Source organism: Cyprinodon variegatus, unplaced genomic scaffold (assembly GCF_000732505.1).
Source record: "Cyprinodon variegatus isolate N-32 unplaced genomic scaffold, C_variegatus-1.0 Scaffold144, whole genome shotgun sequence".
Classification (NCBI taxonomy): domain Eukaryota; kingdom Metazoa; phylum Chordata; class Actinopteri; order Cyprinodontiformes; family Cyprinodontidae; genus Cyprinodon; species Cyprinodon variegatus.
The window spans coordinates 350,077-370,870 of record NW_015150597.1 but is presented as its reverse complement, the minus strand read 5'-3'; the positions used below and the strand labels follow the sequence as shown (position 1 = coordinate 370,870).

The 20,794-nt window shown below is 37.6% G+C and overlaps 1 protein-coding gene across 1 annotated transcript in view; it reads right to left on the bottom strand.

Annotated features, from left to right (window-relative positions):
* skiv2l (Ski2 like RNA helicase) overlaps nt 1-20,614 on the bottom strand; it is a 21,928-nt gene extending 1,314 nt beyond the window's left edge. The window contains exons 1-28 of the mRNA XM_015376975.1: nt 20,528-20,614; nt 20,159-20,277; nt 18,830-18,951; nt 18,554-18,671; nt 18,257-18,371; nt 16,043-16,117; nt 15,898-15,951; nt 15,644-15,807; nt 14,478-14,633; nt 14,228-14,373; nt 13,956-14,102; nt 13,777-13,861; nt 13,584-13,690; nt 13,349-13,495; nt 13,173-13,269; nt 12,878-13,090; nt 11,619-11,729; nt 11,408-11,519; nt 11,208-11,326; nt 9,761-9,892; nt 9,459-9,596; nt 8,060-8,164; nt 6,787-6,922; nt 6,518-6,644; nt 3,809-4,019; nt 2,508-2,618; nt 1,666-1,884; nt 1,125-1,265 (exon numbers count right to left, since the gene is read on the bottom strand). Of these exons, the coding sequence (XP_015232461.1) occupies nt 1,125-1,265; nt 1,666-1,884; nt 2,508-2,618; nt 3,809-4,019; nt 6,518-6,644; nt 6,787-6,922; nt 8,060-8,164; nt 9,459-9,596; nt 9,761-9,892; nt 11,208-11,326; nt 11,408-11,519; nt 11,619-11,729; nt 12,878-13,090; nt 13,173-13,269; nt 13,349-13,495; nt 13,584-13,690; nt 13,777-13,861; nt 13,956-14,102; nt 14,228-14,373; nt 14,478-14,633; nt 15,644-15,807; nt 15,898-15,951; nt 16,043-16,117; nt 18,257-18,371; nt 18,554-18,671; nt 18,830-18,951; nt 20,159-20,277; nt 20,528-20,540 (3,540 nt within the window). The 5' untranslated portion in view covers nt 20,541-20,614. The remainder of the gene's footprint in view (nt 1-1,124; nt 1,266-1,665; nt 1,885-2,507; nt 2,619-3,808; nt 4,020-6,517; nt 6,645-6,786; nt 6,923-8,059; nt 8,165-9,458; nt 9,597-9,760; nt 9,893-11,207; nt 11,327-11,407; nt 11,520-11,618; nt 11,730-12,877; nt 13,091-13,172; nt 13,270-13,348; nt 13,496-13,583; nt 13,691-13,776; nt 13,862-13,955; nt 14,103-14,227; nt 14,374-14,477; nt 14,634-15,643; nt 15,808-15,897; nt 15,952-16,042; nt 16,118-18,256; nt 18,372-18,553; nt 18,672-18,829; nt 18,952-20,158; nt 20,278-20,527) is intronic.
* Nucleotides 20,615-20,794: the final 180 nt, after the last annotated feature.

Below are 20,794 nucleotides of genomic sequence, written 5' to 3'. Positions count from 1 at the left end.
AACGAATAAAGGACACATTTAAACTATGTTTTCTCAAGCTTCTTGCATAATAATACTAACTTGTATAAACTTACAATCTGTTGCCATTTTTAACTGAAAAAGCTCTGTATGTCTAACAAACTGATTTTTTGGTGGCATCTCAAATTACCCGTCTCCTCACTTTTTAATAAACATCTATCGAAGTAGCTGCTGGTTAATATTCACTGAGTGTTGCTGTGTGTCTCTCCTCCAACCTAGCTACTCCGTACACAGTGAAATGCGACCGCAAATCAGATGTCTCAAAGCGACAGATCCGATTATGTTACACCGAGAGGCGGGACACAGGAGCAGTGCTAGAGTAAAAAAACAAAAAAAAAAAACAAAAACGGACTCAAAACACTCAGAACACCAAGCATCTGTTACCTTTGGCTAAAGTAAATAAATGGAAAAAGCAGAAATTATTGGTGGGAATATGTCCACACCAGTCCTTCATAAAGATATGCCTGTGCTGTACATACTTCTGAAAATGATTTTGTCTTATCTATGATACTCTTCAAATATAAAATCAAAACAAAAATTTGTTAATACAAATCAATTTTAATTCAGACTTACAAGCTCAACAAATGAAATGCAAATTTAACCAGGTGATTTTCTCCTCCTCATATTTCTAGGTCCAGTTTCTCTGTCACTGACTCCTTTGTTTAACTTTTAGGCGTTTAGGAAGAGAAGCACAACTAAGCCTGAGAGCCTACATTCACAAATCACTACTAGAAAAGAGCAAAACAATTACCTAACTCTAAAAATACAGACTGAAGGTTCCCAGTCACATCTGAGATGTCCTATTTTGGAGAAACCCTTATTGCCACTATAGGAAGTGCTTTACAAGTTTTTTATTTTCTAATCATCTGTTATCAGCTCAGCAAAAACTAATTCAATCAATTAACACATCCCATAATATCACATGATGGCTTCCTGTTTGGGACAAGTTTGCACTCTGCTGTTACTTAAAGGCTGCATACCACCCTCAACTCTTCACCTCTGACTTAGTTGAAATTCCAATTTGCAGGAACCCACCACTGTTTTTCTTTGATGTATTTTTTATATATAATGAGGAGTACATTTGGTTAAAATAAGCTTAGCCTTACCATGCCTCTGGCCCAGCAGTACACCACCTCAGTCAAGCCGAACTTGAACTGGCCTACAAACTCCTCGGCGGTCTGCGCTATCCCACATTCGCGCTGCAGCTGTCCGATTCGCTGGGCCACAGACAGCACACGATCGATGCCCTGAAAGCAGGAAAAGACACAAGTGGGTAAAACCTGTCAGACTCACATACAACTCCATAAGTGTCAGCAGGATAGTGAAATCTTCTTCCAGAAAATCTGTTCCACAAACTGCATTTTTGTACCAACGGTGACAAGACTCATCACTAATTTAAGCTCTGGTAAAGCTCTTTCATGTCCAGGATGTTCCCTGACACACTTCAACACAGCAAGTGATTTAATATGCGACCCGGTGAATGGTCTGAGTCAGGAGACGTGGCCTCTCTGTCCTTTCTGCAGGATGTAATGCATCAGAGCAACACAGCCTTCCACAATATTAGTCACTGTGGAATCTCTGCAACATGTCCTTTTAATATCTACACTCCTCATGACATGCAGGCAGCAGTGTCCCCCTCATTCTCACCTCCTTTAGCGTGTTGGTGATATGCGGCTCCATCTGCGTGTTCTGGGTGAACACCAGGCAGGACAACAGGGCGGCGCTCTCTTCAGGCGCCAGTGGGCTCAGGACGTTCTCGAACAGCAGCTCAGTCAGCAGCAGCTCATGGCTACTGATCTGACAGGCCACTCGGCCTTTCAGCTGCACCGCCCCGCTGCTGTCGATGTACTGCAGCGACTGGAGGACCTGAGGGACACAGAGCAGGGAGTTGAATGAACCTGTATGGCTTTTACAGGACGGCACACTGCCTCTTCCAATCCTGGAAGCATTTCCCAGACACCTGTGTGTCTGAGGAGTTATTGCCACATGATGCACTTGTAAACGAGTGCAGGCTAAAGTATAAACTTGAACACACATAGGACATGCGTGTTGGGCCGATTCTCTGTATGAAGCTTTCCTCTTGCAGATTTAGAAAAAAAATGATTAAGACCATCAAGCACATTTATTATTTAATATTTTATCTGCAACAAAGGTTAAATATAAATATTTTACACGACTAAGAAGATCTGAATCAATGGTAGAGAAACAAGATTTATTATGATGAGGTGAAAATAGAAAACCTAGATGTAGAAATTTATCAGAGAAAATGTTTTTTTTTTGCTTGAGATTAAGTTGATGGAAACATCAGAAAATAGCTTACTGATATATTCTAATGTTTTAATCAAAGTTCCTTTCTTTCTTTAATCAGATGAAAAAGTTAGTACACAATGGTTGTTTTCTAAATATCCAGATCATTATCTTCAATAACCTGGAAACATTCTAGTTTTCAAAAAAGACTGGAGAGAAACGATGTGTAAAGAGATTCAAACCTGGATCCTCTGGTGATACTCAGGCAGCAGGGTGAGGGACTGGTCCGATACCAGGAACAGCAGCCGGTCAAGCTCCTCCTGCACACTCATCCTCTCCTTAATTCGAGCAAACTAGACCAAAAAGATCAAACTAATATGAACAAACTGTAGAAACGGGACAACAGCAACATTAAAAACAGAGCATGCACAAGGAGAAATGTGCTCATGCATGCTCTCGCACATTTAATAGACGTTCCCTCTTGGGAGAAGGTACAGGGTTGTGCATGTGTGGGTCTTTTTTTTTTTTTTTTATGGCGAAAATTCTCCAGTACACCTTTAATATTATTATTACATGGCAAAATGGATCACGGTACGAGCCTCTTATATCAAATGATACAGACAATTTTTAGCAGGTTTTTTCACCTATTTGAAATTTAAAAGGCCTGAATATAAATTTTAAACCTATCTAAACAGAACCTTTAAAAACAGCTCAGGCAATCCACCAATCTTACTTAGTTTGGCTTTGAGAGGTTGAACAGCTAAATTTTTTCCTCCGTCTACATCATGATTCTGGATTATAGTCCAGTAGAATTAGTGAAACATTTATATAACAGTATAAACTGATACTAGTGATTGATCAGCCATGCTTGAGGTTGGATGAAAAATCATCTGGCAAACACCAGAACACCAGAACTTTTCAAATATGTCCTGTTATGTAGAAAACCTGCCCCAAATGAGGGTTTACTTTCATTCCTTAAAACACTACACACACCCTGCCTCACACAAATGGATCTAATTTTTCATCCACATTGCAGTGGCAAGTACTTCAAATCCAGAATATTGACTAAGGATCTGAGGGAGTAGGAAGTAAATGGATAAGAGGAGTGTGTGATACAGCGAGTTGGAGCATCTTATCATGCGGAGTAATGAGAGAGGTGGCTCATGAGACACACTGAGCATGTGAGACGGCCGTGAGCTGTAGCTGCATGTTTAATTATAGAAACGGTTCCCATTCTTGCATCTTATCTCCTGACTGAGGCTGCCGGAGAATTGTTTAAAGGTGGAGCTTGTTGTTTTTATTATGAACCAAAAGGAGAACGGATGAGGGGATGAAAGGAAAACTGGAGCAGGGATAAAATAAAACAACCAGGACATGCTATGAAAACAAGGCCAAGTGTCTTATGTGGAGCTGTGATGTTAATTAGCTCTTTCAATATGCAGTTAGTGTACAAAGGAAATGCAGAGCCCTCATTAATAACGCTTGTCTTGTATTTATTGCAGAGGAGAAAACTGATTAATAAACACATCCGGGAAAAACACACCTGCTCTGCGAAGGTGGGTGAGTGGATGCAGTTGAAGTCCCTCAGGCTGTCCTGAAGCGCACGGAGCCTCATGGACCCCTCCACCACGTCCACGCTCTTTAGCTGCAGGTCATTCACTGGATCCAGGGTGGCCATGCCGCTCGGATTTGCCTCGGCCAATCGCAACAGCTCCTGTGTTGCTGTGGAAATGGCCTGGCCAGGAGGGTCGTTCCTGAAGAGTGAAAGGTGGGGGCGATGATTAAACCTTAGCTGTGCAGACATTTATTGCCAGCTATGTATTTCAGTTCCACACAGTTTATTAGTATCTTGATGCCATCAATCCAGTAGATCATTGAGGTTAAAAGGTTTTGCTACAGGGGTCAAATTAGGTAAGCTGAAACCACTGTGGAGCAAAAAACATTTCATTAAACTAAAAATAGTTTTTCTAATATTTTCCCTTTATGCAAAATCGGAAAAATGAAAAGGGCCATTGTTTAATGTGGCCAAGGAAGACAGATGGTTTGAGAGAGGGGTTAAGAAAGCCATCCCTGTTAACCACGAAAAAACATCTCTCAACAGAGGAGGTGGTTCTTAGACTAAACCTTTCACCTACCTACAAAGCATTTTTAGGAAGAAGAAGCCTTCAGCTGACTCACATTTCAAAGAGGCATGTGACCAAAACCACTTTGAGAATAATCTCAGTTCTTCTCAACCCGAGTTAGAACTGAACAAGCCTCTTGGATGAGAGGCAAAAAGTCTTTTAGAAAACTTCACATCCAGTTGCCCAAACTGAACTATTCAAGCTAAACCATGACCTGGATGACTGAGAATCTTCACAGATTGTTTAAAAACAAAAAAAAGAATTTTTTTCTTGAACCATCAATTGTTTTCTTTTTCCATTCCTTTTTCCATTAAAATTTCACACACCAAAGTTGTTAGATGTAATTTCAGGTGTAACTTGTATATTTTGTTTACATTTTGTTTATAATTTTATACATACAAAAATTTGTTGTGAGTGGCAGTAGTAATATTGTGCATTCCCTGAAAGTAACTACCTCTGTACTGTAATGCTCTCACAAGAAAAAATACAAAATGTCAAAAAAAAATAACATTTCACGCACCAACTGAACGTTGTTATGTTAATTTCCAGCAACCAACCAAACTTTTCTATCAACAAAACTATTACATTTCGGGTTAAAACACCACTGTAGGTTGAGAAAAAAGTTCAGTTCCAGTCATCCAATAGTTCAGTAAATTATTTCAATGTACTATTTTATATTTTTTTAAACAAATTTATTTTAAACATTTAATCTTTAAATTTTCCATTTGGATGGATAAAGTATTTCTGAATTGAACTGAATCTTTGTATACTGTAGTACCGTACATAAAAATGTGTTTGAGGTCTAATAACTATAGTCTTGAACTAAGTAGGGTTATATGTTATTATCATATATTGCAAAGGCGATAATATCTGGAAAAACTGCAATGATGATATCATGCATGATATATTTTAGTTTTCTTTTTTTGCCATTCTTTCTCATCTGTGCTTCATAAACTCTGTAAAAGTAATTGGTATTCTGTGCTGCCGTGAGACTCTGTCCAACTAGCTAAATATTATATTAACATAGAAAATTGGAAGTTCATAATATTTGAAATATAATAGTCTACAACTAATGCACTCCAGTACAAAGAGTATTACAGAATAATGTGTTGTGCTGCTGCAATCTAGCATGTGATTAAATTGAAAAAATTATGCAAAGAGCAGGGAAAAAGTTTAGTCCCTTCAAGGGAGGCACAAAAAGTTATCTGGGGTTGGGAAGTCATAACCTTTTACATAATGTCAAGTGGTTAATGAATCAAATTACTCTTAAAATTTCTTTGACAATACTGAAAATGTTTAAGAATCTCAAACAAAAAATACAACACTATAGGTTTCTCCTTTCTAATGTGCTTCTATTCTGCTTATTGCAAATGTAACGGGAGGAAGGGTGAAAAGTAGAAGTTTGTGTCAGAATAGATTGATTTATCAGGTTGTGACACCACAATTTTTTTTGTTTGCATAACTGACCATCTAGGATTAAAGTTACACTACCCAGAAAAAAGAATAGTGAAAAAACCTGGAAAATAAGTTAAGCTTCAATGCCATGTCAAGCACTTTGAATGTTTGTTATTGGTCAAGGAGATAAAATCTTAAAATGACAGAAGTTTATGCCGTGCTGTTGTGGGGTCATTTGTACAGCTTACATGTACATTATTTAGCATTAATCTATATAAGAGCTAAAAGGAAAGATCAGTTGGAGGAGAGGACTTTGAAAACTGTATGAGATATAAAGATAATTTGACAATCAACATTTGGAGTAATATGTTAGCATTTTAATATATATCATCCCTTTCCTATTATATTTTTTGACTGAATCTTATGTAAAACTGTTGGAAACTGCCTGGATGTTTTTTCAAATTTTATGTTATTCTCTAATGCATCATTTAAATGTTTATATGTCATAGATTAATGGTTTTCTATCAGTAAGAATAAGTATCAACTTATCAAACAGGTCTGAAAAATTGAAAACTAAAAAATGTATTTTTAAAAGAGTAAATTAAAGAAAATTAATGTCAATATTGTTCAAAACAATGCAAGCATGGCACAGTGGAAAAATAAAGCCTGTCTCAAACACATGAATGTTTTTCTATTTAACTCTTTGAATTTAGAAAAAAGTATTTTGACAGCACCTGAACCGTGGTTGTTGCCTCTTGTTGTAATTATCGATGATTCTGTCAGGAATCACTTTAAGGGTTTTTACAGTGATGGCAGAGATGTCCTGAAGTTTTAACTTCTGCACCGTGTGGCTGCAGGGGCCTGAGAAAAAAATTAACAAGACAGATAATTATCATCAGGCAGCATGTTCTAATAAAACAAAATATAAAACTAAAATAATAAAAAAAAGTTATGAGAGTTAAAATAAAATTTGCATTGCTTGTATTCGTTTTTGTAGCTCTACCTTCAGGTATAAACAGAGCTGTGTTGTAGAGGTGTGGGAAAGAGGCGTTGTCCTCGCCTTTTCCATCCCCTTCCTCGTTTCCCTTCTCACAGATGATGAGAGCAGTGAAGGTGCGATTCACTGCGTCATTGGATACCTGGAAAACAAACAGCATGAGGTTATAAGAACAAACAAAGATCAGTCAAAGGTGGGCTTTGCTATTAAGAGCGGTTCACACAGGCTGTAGGACAGGGAGCTCAACTTTCAGCAAATAACTTATTTTTCATGCTAAGGTTGTTAGAGGAAACTACTTCATTACAACAGAGCAAATAGAAGAAATAATCTGTTATCTTCTGTGCAGAGAGGAATAATGATCAATACAGGCTGATTTAAAGGTATCATACAGAGAAAGGCTTAGAGTTAAAGGTTGGCTAATTTCCCACAATAGTGGCATAACTGCTTTAATGTAAAAAAAAAAAAAAAGTATTTGTCGTGGAAAAAAGGTGATTATCCAAACACTATTGTAACGAGGAGAAGTCATGTTTATTACTGAATGTTCAAAGATGAGAGAAGCGTTTCAGCAGAACTTTTATCTCCTTCAGTAAGTTGCACTTGCTTATGCAGTTTTTATGTGTCTATTATCAGAAAAGTAGAAATATTCATAGACAAACTGGGAAAGCCAACTTGTATTATTGAGATGGGATTTCTTGTTTATCCGTTCTCCACTGCAGCTGCTTGTAAATGCAGAGAGACGACCTTCAGACTGGTGAAACAAAGACCTTTTCCACACAAAAACTGAACACATAACTATATAACAACACAAGGTAAACCACGAGTTTACATTCAAAGAAAATTGAAATTAAAGTTCAACCCAGTCATGTGATTTGAGCAAGACATAATTCTGTAATCAGAGAGGTGAGAACCTGCTGGCAAACTCAAACAGAGGTTGACAAAGCTTCACTGTGCGACGCAAAGGGTTATTTGTGGTACCTATGGTGATAAAAATGAAATGAACAATCTAAAAGCACAAATAAAATACCTATGCATGGCTGTAACTACATGTCACTGCACTCTAAGCCCCCCAAACACTACTACTGCTATCAAATAAGCTTCTTGAAGAAACCAGTAAATTAAAGAAGTGGGATTTAGCTAATAATCATTGCTATATAATCATACAGATCTGTAGTTTTCATGATAGGAAAAATAGGAAATGAAGTAATGTGTTTCAATTATTAAGCAAAACAAATAACTGAGTCCTGGATCTGTTTTAGAAGAGACTGGTCGGCACCCCTACCTGTAGAATAACTCCCAGAGCATTGAGATGCTGCTTGTTGTTGACAATAACAACTCGACCGACAGAGAGAGCTTTCAGTCCGTTCACAGACTCCAGGATGGCTTGCTGAAATCAAAATGGCAGAGAAATAAGAAGCTGAGCTTGGCGTCAACAAAGTCGGCTTCATATGAACAATAATGGTATAAAGAGATGCCTAAAGGAAGGACAGAAAATTACCTCATCGTGTGGATCATGGTTTAAGAAAAAGATTTAAATTCCTAAAGCAAGGTTTTCTTTAATTTATTTCAAGTAGAATGTAACCATCAAATAAATGGTAACAGAAAAAAACACTATTGTTAAAGAGGTTGCTAAAAGGTAGCAAAAGGTTACAATATTATAAAAAACAAATTCAAACAAAACAATTCCTAACAAGATATATGTAAAACATATTAACTGTAGCAAAGTCCACATCTAAACAGTAAGTAATAGTAAGAAAACTAGAACTTTAAAAGAAAAAAAACAAAACAAAAACCTAACAGATAGGTTAAAATTAAGACTCCCTGCTCTGGAGTTACGATATCTAAACACAAGGTGGCACTTGTTGAGAGTCTAGTAGGATTTAGAGTAGAATAGAAAATCCATTTATTGTCCTACAATGGGGAAACTGTGGTGTTACAGCAGCAAAAGATTATAAAAAGTGGTCACACAACCTTAGACCTTAAAAAATAACAGAATAAGTGACAGAGTTAAGAAAATAAACAAATTAAAATACAGGCCTGTACAGTGTTTCTACAACATAACTACTGTGCATCTAGAGAATAAATAATGAATAATAATAATAATCAATAATAAAGACCAGATATGTGCAAAAATGACAGCAGCATGTTATATAAGTGACCAAGAAAAAAACTGTGCAAAAACCAGCAGTGGGCATGCAAGTAAAACCTAGAGAAAAATTAAAGGGTGAATACTAACAAGCTGTTATTAGTGAGTTAAATTGATGCCTTTGAGGTCATTGCTCCGACCATTTCTAGCCCTCACTCTCTACTGCTGTTTCATCCAGGGAAACCCATCACCCTCCAGCACAATGCTGATTAAAAACGAACAGGTGCATCTTTAACCTCCTCATGGTCAGGAAACAATCTAGCACTAGTTTGGTGTGGAATGCTCACCACAGCAACGGCACAGTACATGTTTTCCTTTACTACACTTTAAAGGCAAAGCGAGCACATGTGCATGTCTTTTTCTGAATGACGACCGTTTGCACCGCCATCGATTGAATCCAAATAGAAGTAGATTCTCTCCGGAGGTGAACAGTGATTTAGTTTCTGACTTCACACTAAAATCTGAGTAAATGTGGTGGATATGAATGTAAATGAATTCAATGTGAGCACTGGGTCTTTACTGTGTTTGGGGTTACCTGCAGGGCTTCCCTGGTGTTCTGCAGCTCGGTCACTGTGTGGTAGTAAGGCAAAATGTCAGAGAGTTGGCCCTCTGTCTCTTGAGGAGGAAGAGATGCCAACATCTGCTTCAGCTGACTGATTCTCTTCTCGTGTGCCTACAGCAGCAGGAAGAGGAAAGACATTCAGTGTTCATGATTAAAAACAAGACAAAATGCTGCAACAGGTGTTTCACTGTTTGATGCTCAGTGATTTTCTGTCAGGATTTGTAACCCTCAGAGTAAAGTTTCTCCTTTAGTCACCCTCCTTTAAGAAGTATTACCTGAGTGTCTCTGTGGCTCTCAGAGAAGCTCCTCCTCATCATGTCGGTCACTCTGAGAGCTTCGACCCGCAGCAGATTTAGGATCATGGTGTAGGTCAGTCGGAACTGGGAATGAAGGGTGGTTGGCTTTCCCTGAAAGACAGAGAGAGTGGTCAGCATAGATCTAAGACGTGAGGCTTTTTCAGAAATATCTGGTCTTTCTGTATCCTTTAACACCTCTTACATGCTTATCTCAAATAAAGTCTTTTACATTTTAATAGATTTAAATAAAAAATTTCCAAGATGGAATGGAAAGAAAATGGTTGCAGAGGTTCAGAAAGTGAAAATAATTAAGCTCAGTTTTTAATGTTGAAATAACACCCTAAATTATCCTGTAGGTGTTGCTGAATTTTTTACAAATATTTTTTACCTAAACAAGACAAACCCTGATAGGCTGTAGTAAGAAAGCAGCTCATTGAAATGAACAATATTCAGACCACCGAGCAAAGAACTCAGTACCGGTAATTGAAGAGGCACAATGGATAGAAAACCTCTTTTAGACCTACTATATATAAAAAGACCCAAACTCTCTGCACTGGCTTCATCAATAATTGTTTTGAAAAACATCCGGGGATTAATTCTTGTTGGAGAAGCAGTCAGTTAAAAATACAATTATGGAGGGAGGTCAAATATTCAATAAGAGTTATGCAAAAACTAAGGCCCCATTTTACACTACCCTTTTGAAAATGTGCTGAGAACGGTCCAAACACTAACTAAGATAAGTGTTGAGTGTAAATGGAACGCAACCAAATCGCGCTAAATCTAGTACTAGTTCAACAGGGCTCGGCTCGGTTCTATGATAACAAGGAGCAAATGAGTAGACCGTGTCATCTGCATTTAGAGTCAGCTGACTCATTCAGCTGATTTTTCAGCGTGTTCGGCTTTGCAAGTCACAGATCTTTGCACCTGTTCACAACACAAACTTCTTCTCAGCATATTAACAATAAATGGCATCAAAAGAGCGTGGTGCGACCTGTGAGGATGCAGAGACCGAGGATTTCCTTGAAATATGGGCAGAGGATGCTACCCAGGAACATAAGTTGCTGTATGTTATGGGCGCCGCCATTTTTGTTTTCTTAATTCCCGCCTTAATTACCACCAATATGAGGTAAGGAACCGTGCTAGCGTAGTGTGTAAAGGTCGTAAGGGACCAAGTTGGGCACGCTTAACTGATCCAAGCTGGGTCTAAACTTGGGACAGTTTCAGAGGGTAGTGTAAATGGGGCTTAAATGACTACAGAAACTGGGTCGTCACATGCTAGTCCAAGTTTCCAGGGTTTTATACTGATATAACAGAGTTAAAGCATCCCGCTAATTTAAAAACGATGTTACATCAATAAGTCGGACTGCAAAACCGTTTTTAATGAAAAATGAACCGCTGCTATGTTTTTAACCATGAAAAGACTCACCATCATCATGGCGTGCAGATCAGCCATATCATGAACACCCGATTTACACAAAATGATCACTGTGCCCGTGGCGTCCAGGCCTCTCCTCCCTGCTCTTCCCGCCATCTGAATATATTCACCTTGCAGGGCAAATCCAAACATGGAGAGCCATCAGAGTTCTGCTATTTGTCCAAAGACAGAAAGCTAGGAGAGCTTCATACCTGGCAGCAGATTCCTGAAGCCGGTGCCGTCGTGTTTCCTAATGCTGTCAAACACCACGGTCCTGGCAGGCATGTTCACTCCCATTGCAAATGTCTCCGTGGCAAACAGCACCTGGGAAGAGGAACGGCAGATGGAGGGCGTTAGAGAGGGATTACAGCTAACAACGCAGCAACTTCAACAGTAGCTCTGATTCAAAAAAACTAACATCACCTTTACGAGGCCCTTGGAGAAAAGCATCTCGATGACCTCCTTCAGGATTGGCAGGATCCCGCTATGGTGGACGGCGATGCCCCTCTTCAAAAGGTCTCGCATGAGCAAGATCTACACAGCAAAGTATGAATATCTCTTAACATTTTTATTTTACTATACAGGAACATCTAGTCAGCAAAGGAAGGAACGTCCTCAACTGTATGAAGAAACTGAGAAGGCTTTAAAAATCTTCATTTACATAGTTAAATATATCTATGATAATTCCGGCCAGTGTTTTGTATAATCATCCTGCTGAAAGTCTTAATGACGACTCTTTTTATTTTACATTTAATATTTCCCAACACTATAACTGGAGGTACAGCATTACAGGACCTCTGTCATGCTTTAGAGTGGGAATGAGGTGCCTTTTCTAATTTCCACTTTTTCCCTTTCCTTGTTTCATTACAGTTATTTTAGAAATGTATTTAAATAAGCTAACAAGAGTTGAATACAGAGAGTAAAAAATGGGGATCTGCCTGTGGCTCTGCTGGGATGTTAAAGGAGCACCCATAGCTGCTTGGATGGGTTAAAAAGGGTAGAATTAACCTACCACTGTCAAACCAGGCTTGAGTTTCTAAAACTATAAATTGGAGCAGAATAAACTGAGAATATACCAATTTAATTCCCTTCCTAATCTAATTCACTTTCAACTTACTTGAATTAGAAATCTGTTTTTTCTAATCCACTGAAAATCTAGACTGGTTACAATAAGGAGGATTAACTTCCTACATTCAGAAGTTGTCAAAATATTATATTTAAAATGCTTCACCATATTTTTCCCTGTCCCTAAGTTATATTTAATAATTTGGATGAGACATCTGGACTCTCAGAACCAATAAAATATTTAAATCCAACATGGGCTGGTTACCAGGTTGGATTGTCATATTATATCCAGGAATGCTGGTTAACCAAAACCTGTCTGTTCCATGCTGAGTCCAGTCCATCCATTGAGAAAGTCCCACAAACTCTTGGAGGTCATTGTTCCTACATGTCCCGCCCCAAAAAACACTGCTGGCATGTCATTGGTCCGACTCGCTGATTGTTACGAGATGGACGTATTAGCGGGAGTCTTTTTCAAGATGGATTTGTTGTAAAACTGAAAACGCAGATCTCGTGACAAACCAGCTTTCAACATAAGGTTAATTGTATAGTTCATCACTCATAGCATGTTTCTGTATTAGATTTTATTGGTCTGTTGTTTTTGTTTTGCAGCACGTTACCTGCGGCAGCTGCCTGTCTCCACCTCGAAGGCGACTCAGGCTCTTCTGAAAGAAGGAGTGGATCTCGGCTTTCTCTATGGAGGTGGTGAGGTCCATGGAGTCAAGAGAGCGTGCGTTCTCATCGCATCGTGTCCGAGAGAACGTGAAGGCCACCACTGGGGTCTGCTGCCGCTGCGACAGGAAGTGTAGCAGGGTGAGCCACACCGCTCGGTCCTGAAGGGAAACATGCAGGTAAAAAAGTGAGAACAGGCAATTTGGATGGTGGATGGAAGCGACAGAAGAGACGTATAATTACCTGGCTGGCTGAGGTGTTCTGAGGGATGCTCTTGGTGCCAAACGACTGAGCGTGTTTGCTAGTTCGCTCCTTCTTTGTATCGACAGCTGTGTAGTAGCTGAAAGGGGAAACACAGACTTATTTACTGAGAGAAAGTGAAGCAGCAGGTGAAGAATAAACTCTGGATGGAGACATACCCTTTAGTGAGGAAGTTTCCTGCAGCATCTACCAGCAGGAACATCTCCTTCTGAGTTTTTGTGCTGTTCCCAGTGTACAGATAATGCTCCAAGGGAACGGGGCGCTTCATTGTGCTAATCACATAAATATGCCTCTTCTTAATACGACTGGTGACAAAGAACACAAACAACTCAGGTCAGGATTTTTAGAACAGTAACTTGATCTATCTCTTCGTATTTAGCTCTGAGCAGTTACCCGATCCACTCGCTGAATTCCACAGCATTGGGGACCGTGGCACTAAGCAGAATGATGCTGACGTGATCAGGAAGCATGATCAGTACTTCCTCCCAAACCACCCCTCTCTGAGAAACATAAACAGAAGACGAGAAAATTGTTATTTTTAAGTGAGCCCCAAAAAAATATATATGTTAAAAGAAGATATCCTAACCTCAGCATCATTAATATAGTGGACCTCATCGAAGATCACCCACTCCAAGTCTCTGATGACCTCTGAGCCGTTGTAGAGCATCGACCTCAGAGAGGGCAACAAGAGAAGTTAATGTCAACATTTTATTTAGCATTATTAAATATATAAATATATATATAATATGAAGATAAAACAGGTACCTGAGGATCTCTGTAGTCATGATGAGACAGGAAGACTCAGGACTGAGCTGCACATCTCCCGTCAGGAGTCCTACATCCCCAAAAGTGTTTTTAAAGTCTCTGAATTTCTGGTTGGACAGAGCTTTGATGGGAGATGTATAGATAGTCCTAAAAAAGCCCAGAAGACTAAAATATTCAGAAAAGGCCTTCAAATGGCTTTTATTAATCAGTAAATATCCTTTACTATAAAATAACCACGTGAGACAGCTATTAATGAAGTTACTGTTACACACCTTGTCATGTGTTTCTGGGACAGAGCGATGGCGTACTCTGCTACAACCGTTTTGCCTGCTGACGTGTGAGCGGCTACAAACACAGAGTCGTGGGCCTCCAGCCTCAGCACAGCCTGTTTCTGGAAAGTATCCAACTCAAAGGGCCACTGAAGCAGAGGTTGGCAGAGAGTCAGACACCTCGCTCTTTCAAGGTTATAATTAAGCACAGAGACATATTTCAGACGAACTGGAAGAATGCTGGAGTCATCACCTTGAACGCTGGGTTTGGGATGCGTTTGTAGAAATCCTCGCAGGGTGATGATATATCCACAGGGATGGCCCATTTCTTTTTTTCCTCCGGGTTCTCTTTTGGTTTCGATTTGTCCTCTTTTCCTGCCTCTTTGGGAGAAGGGGAGGACTCTACATCCTAAATATGGTCATAACAAAAAACAAATCTTAAATTGAGATAATTAAAAGCTTTACATTTAAAGGCTTAAAGTGTCAGGTAAAAAAAAAAAGGTAATATTTTCTATTTCTAGAAAAATTCACAGTAACAACTATCCAAAAATGAGTAGACTTTTATCAAAATAAGTTTATTTACCCTTAATTTGACTAGGTAAATAAGATGATCTGCCAATGGAATGAGTATTTCTACCCTTAAATTAAGATAACTAGATATTATACACTTGAAAGAAGAGACTTCTGTTTTTTCTTATTTTAAATGTAAATTGTCTTTTTTCATTGGCAATGTTTCACTTACCTGCTCAGTTCAAGAAAAAATGCAGTTTTATAAAAAAAAAAAAAATTCACTTGGTAAGATTACATTTTTTGCATCGTACAGCTCAAAAGGGAAATGGCTTGTTTTAAAGAGAACAAATATTTTCTTTTAGTTTATTTTTGTATTTATTTTCTTATGTCTTTTAAAATAAAGTGAAGAAAATAACTGAAATTTCTTGATGCAGAATCCTTTTTTTAGGCGAATATATTTAGCTAAGTACCACTGAAATGACTCTTTCTATTTGAAAAATCCCACAATCTATGGAGATTAACAGTATGTGATATTATGCATTGATTTTATGAATAAGTTACAGTTTAAACTTTTCATAAGTTAAGAGTTTTTAGGGAAACTGCTCCTTTAGAAAAACGTTACACAAGAAATCTGAAAAAAAAACAATGACTCTCTGGGACAGGTTTGGAACCTGTTCATAATTGCTTCCAATTCTAGTTACTGATATTATCCTATTGCTAGTTCTACTAGCAGTATTAGCGTCGCTGCAAAAGGTTTTAACAATAATTATTTCATATTTAATAATCTTTATTAAACATTGGACATTAACTAAAAAAAATATAGATGCCCATACCTCTGAGTAGGAGAGGGAGCAGTTTATGTAGTAGTAGAAGTTATATGAAGAGGAGCTCTATAATCAAATGTAATACCTTAATGCCCAGATCTTCCAGACTGTTGGTCCTTGCTAATTTGATGGTCTCTTCTCCTGCTTTGCTATCCTCTTTCTGCTCTGCTTCTGCCTGGAGATCAGGAATGTCCTCCAGCGTGGACAGCAGAGACATGAGGTTCACCTCTGATTTTGTTATGGTGGCTCCTTTATAAAACAGTTAAAGCAGGAAAAAAATGTTAAATAAGTCATTACTTAAGAGTACATTTACTTATGCTAAAAAGTTGGGGAGCAAACCTTTTTCAGTAAAATCCATGCCAGCTTTGAGTCCAGGAGGGACTTTCAGTAAATCTGAGGAAATTAAAATTATGAATAACTGATATTTGTGGTGCTTATTTTCACGTTTTTGATTTCAAGACAGAATAAAATAAAAATGCATCACTGTTCTCAAAGTCAATTTCCTCCTCCTGTTCAGATCTTGTCTTGATTTGGTCCAGAGTGAGCTCCTCCATCCCTCCTGTGAAAAGACCACAAACGTTGGTTTAAAGACATGAAACAGAAATGCATCATTCCTTTTTTCTTATTAACGTGCTTCAAAGGATCCAGACTATGGAGGACCTAGAGAGTCACTGAAAAAGAAAAACAGCCATTTCAAATGTATAATTTAAATCATGCAATTTGAAATCTAATTTCATTAGCATTTTCAAATTCTACAGTTTAATCAAATAACATTTTTTACTTTATTGATCTCACAATGGAGAAAATAACTCTGCATTTAACCCATCCCCTTTGGGGATGCCCCTGCCACTGTGTGGCTCCCGGAGAACAATCTGGGGTTAAGGGCTCAGAGAGCCAGAATGGCAGTCTGTGGGAGTGGGTTTCGAACTCACAACCTCAGGATTCAAAGCCCTATGCCCTAACCACTAGGTCCCCACTCCCCTAAATTACATTTCAACGGGGAATTTTAATTTGCGATACCATAATCCATTATTAAATGCTGGAATTTGAAACAGTATTTTCAAATCCTATTTCTAAATGAAGATTTAAAAAACAATATGCATAAGTCTGATTATAAATAACTTTCCTAATCACACATTTTAAGAAGTATTTCTTCTTTTATTTTAATTTTGCTTCACCTTGCATTTTAAAATCCTTTTCTCCAATTGTATTTTTATTTATTTCCAACATTATGTTTATTTGCATTTTATATTTTCAATTACAAAAACAAGTGAGCATCCTCTCAAGCACTAATTTAAAGAAAAAATAATTAAAAAATATTCACCAACATAAATATACAAGGGATTTATGAATGTACAGAGTGTCTAATTGTACAACAAACAACACATAGCTCTTCTTATTCATCTTCCATTTATCTGTCCTTTCAGGAGAAAGTATGAAAGGTCCAATTACTTTCAAACTTGCCCTTTTTCCTTTTTAGTAGGTACATAATTATTTCTAGAGGAAGTACAGTAAACATCTTGTGTAACCCAATCCGTAAATTTTAAGGGTTTAGGATGCAGAACTAAAATTATAAAGGAGGGCTCCACTGTAAACGTTTTCTTTATGATCTATTTCAGTTTTGTTTATTCCAGCTAGGGCTGAAACAATTAACCGGATTCATCGTGATTAATCGATTATTGAATTAATAGTCAACTAATTTAGTAATCGTTAGCTGGAGTATAGAGATTCTAAAATATGCCTTTAGCTAACAGAGTGACACACTTAAAGCAGTCATTTTATTAAGATTGTACGAAACATAACCATTTAGAATTCAAAATCAAAAATAAATTATATTAAAAAAAATTCACCAATATGCTCCATCCAGAACTCCTCAAGTGGAATTTTTTTTTAGTTTCACCTGGTTTAATTTTGTAAAAAATTTTCTTTAAGGAACCTTTGGCTATCCGATTATTAATTGTTATATCAGAAAAAATAACTGACAGATTAATTGATTGGAAAAATAATCATTAGCTGCAGCCCCAATTGCAACCCAGAATTTCTTTTATTTCCCTGCATTCCCCAATGCAATGAAAAAATCAGATTTTTTCTTCTTCACATTTTGTACAAGTATCTGGGATGTTTGGATTATATTTCTGTAATTTCACAGGGGTGTCATAAACATGCATAAACCAATTGCATTGCAATAATCTCAAACTGGAATTAATAGTTTGCTTATTTGCTTTATGACAAATCAATTCCAATTCCTTTAGTGACAAATCTGTGTCCAAGTATATCTTCTATGCTTCTAATTTTAAGACGGAATTGTTGTAGGACCTTTATAACAGGAATTTATAAATTTCTGAGATTACTCCCTTTTTTAAGACATTCCCCTCTACTATCTAATCTAACTTAAAATTAGGTGGCTTTGATAAATTTTTAATGGCCTCACATAAAACTAATTCAGATCTAAATCCAAAACCCACTCCTGCTTAAAAAAAAAGACAAAAAGCGAGGACCAGAAAATGGCCAAGACACATCTTTCTCTTCCCCCACCTCTAGGGGAAGCACCGTCACAGAGAAATGTACCAATGCTCCCGATGACAAAAAAATTTAGACAATTTTAATGGACTTCTAAAGAGATTAGAGATGTTTAAAAACTTTAGATGAGACTACCAGCAAATGACAGCAGAGGATGCTATAACATTTCATATCTCACCAGGAAGGAAGGGATAGTTAGTGTTGCTTCCCCGAAGGCTTTCTGATGGAGGTCCAGGCTGACGCTGTAGTGACAGTGAGTTTTTGGCTGACAGACCAGTGTTTTCTAATAAAACCTAAAAATAAAGCATCCAAATTAGACTTAAAGCTATTGCAATAAGCAAAAAAAGACATAACTGAAAAAAGACATGGTACTCATGCAGACTTTTTAGATAAAAATTTCAGACTAACAAGCAACCTTTCTGGGGCTCCAATGTATAGGTTTTTAACAAAAAAGGTAAAATTGAGAAGATGATACCTCTGTGAAGTCCAGCAGCATCCCTGTGGTCGGATCTCTGACCACTGAGAGCCCAGAGTGAAGTGGAGATGGATTGCTGCTAAGTAAGGAGTCGACATCAACCTTCCTTTCAGTCACTCTGGAGTCGACAACAAAAATATCAAGTTTTCTTCAACATGTAATCTACTAAATTTGACAGTAATCACACAATCTGATCTTAGTTCTTTTGTTTATGAAATTATACATTCTATGTGAACTTAATGCCCTTTTAAAAAAGGTGAAGAATGTGAAGAGTACTTGAGAAACTTCTGAAAGGCAAAGTCTGTGTCATGGATGGGCAGCCAGGCTGGGTCTTGCAAAAACTGTTTCTCCACTTCTCTCTCTAGGCTCAGGTTGGTGGGAGGAAGCCCATGAGGAAGCTGTGGAGGACATGATAGGATGGGAAATTAAGCCCTGATTTTTCTATTTTTTAATCAATACAAATGCATCTGGAGGAAAGAGGGTGACATCTGCCAAACAAAATACTAATTAAAAAGCAGTACATTAGACAGACTACTTCTTGCTATGTTTATTAGGGAATTAAATTCTAAAAAGAATTATGACAACCAGAAACAAATCAGTAAAATTTATTTTGGATTATAGAATAGAATAGAATTCAACTTTATTGTCATTCCACTGTCACAAGTACAGAGCAACGAAATGAATTCTCTGCAATTAACCCATCCCCTTGGGGGAGCAGTGGGCTGCAATTGTGCGGCCCCGAATCAGTGATATTGTATGAAGTCACAAATCATGTTACGGTAAGTTTTTTGCATGTTTTTATCATGCAACAAACCTTTCTTTTGAGAATAGCAGGGGTGGGAATTTTTGTAATGGATGATTAAGGAAAATTGTTAATGACAACAATACAAACAAAGAACAATACAGAAGAGGATTAGGGCTACTGAAAAAACAAAAAAAGTTAACTGATTTTTAAATTTCATTTCAGTATAATATGAGAAAAAAAGTCACAATTCTGACTTTAATCTCAGAATTCTGACTTTTTTTCTCAGAATTCTGACTTTTTTTCTCAGAATTCTGACTTTTTTTCTCAGAATTCTGACTTTTTTTCTCAGAATTCTGGTTTTAATGTCAGAATTTTGGATCTTAGTGTAGATGGGCACCATGAAAGAAGAGATGTGGGAGCATTCAGCTTCATTGACAAAGATATGAGTTGTTTGGGAGGGCCGGTAACACATTGGTAAAAAATGATGAAATTAGGCAACTTTTTAAGTGCCAGAGGACTCCCTGGTGATGCTATTTCATTAATGGAAGAGCAGAAGGTCATTAAAACAAGATAACTAGTTTAGTCTCTAAAACAGGCATGGCTACAGCTTGATGCTGACATGTTTGTTAGCTGTCAGAATTCAGTCAGAATTCCGAGGAAAAAAGTCAGAATTCAGAGATGAAACTCAGAATACTGACTTTTCCCCCACATTAAACTGAAATAAGAATTAATAATCAGTTAACTTTTTTTATTTTTTCATTGGCCTAAATCCTCTTCCGTAGAAACAATGTGTGTTTTGTTAGACTGCAGTATTTTTTACCAAGCTAAAGGTATAAACAGTAGAGCTGCTCCTTACTGACCGTGCTCTGGGGGGCCAGTGGCTGACCAGGGAGCGGGTGTGTTATCAGCTCACATCTGCCTGAGCATCCCATCTCCAGCAGGGACAGCGGCAGGTCCATGGGACCCAAAGGGGGGACATCTGCAAAAACAAAACAAAACACTAAGAGTATATTTTAACATCACTGCTAAATAATATTGTCTTACAAATAACCATGCAATAAGGGAACACTAAAGGGCTCGTTTTACAAGCAGTAAAGTTGATTCTGATTATCATAATCTGGTGTTGTCTGAAGCAGTGATTTAAGTGAAAAACTTTACTAGCTACGCAAACAATTGTAATTCAACATCCTTTAAACAATATGCTTAACTTCAAATAGCACCCAACGTACGTATTCTGTCCATTATCTCTCATTTATAGACTGAAACCTGTAGCACCATGTAGCTTCCTCGGTGCGCTGCTGTCGCTGCGGAAGTTGTGCAAATCTACAAAGCGGAAGTAGCTAACCGATTTAGCTAACGTGATGGAATAAATGGCTAAATAATTTTTTTAATAAAATATACAATAAATTCGTTATACGTACTGAATGTATGGACAAATTTTGTGTTATAGTCTTTATTTATCCATTTTGTTTTCATTTTTTTAAATAAAGAATTTG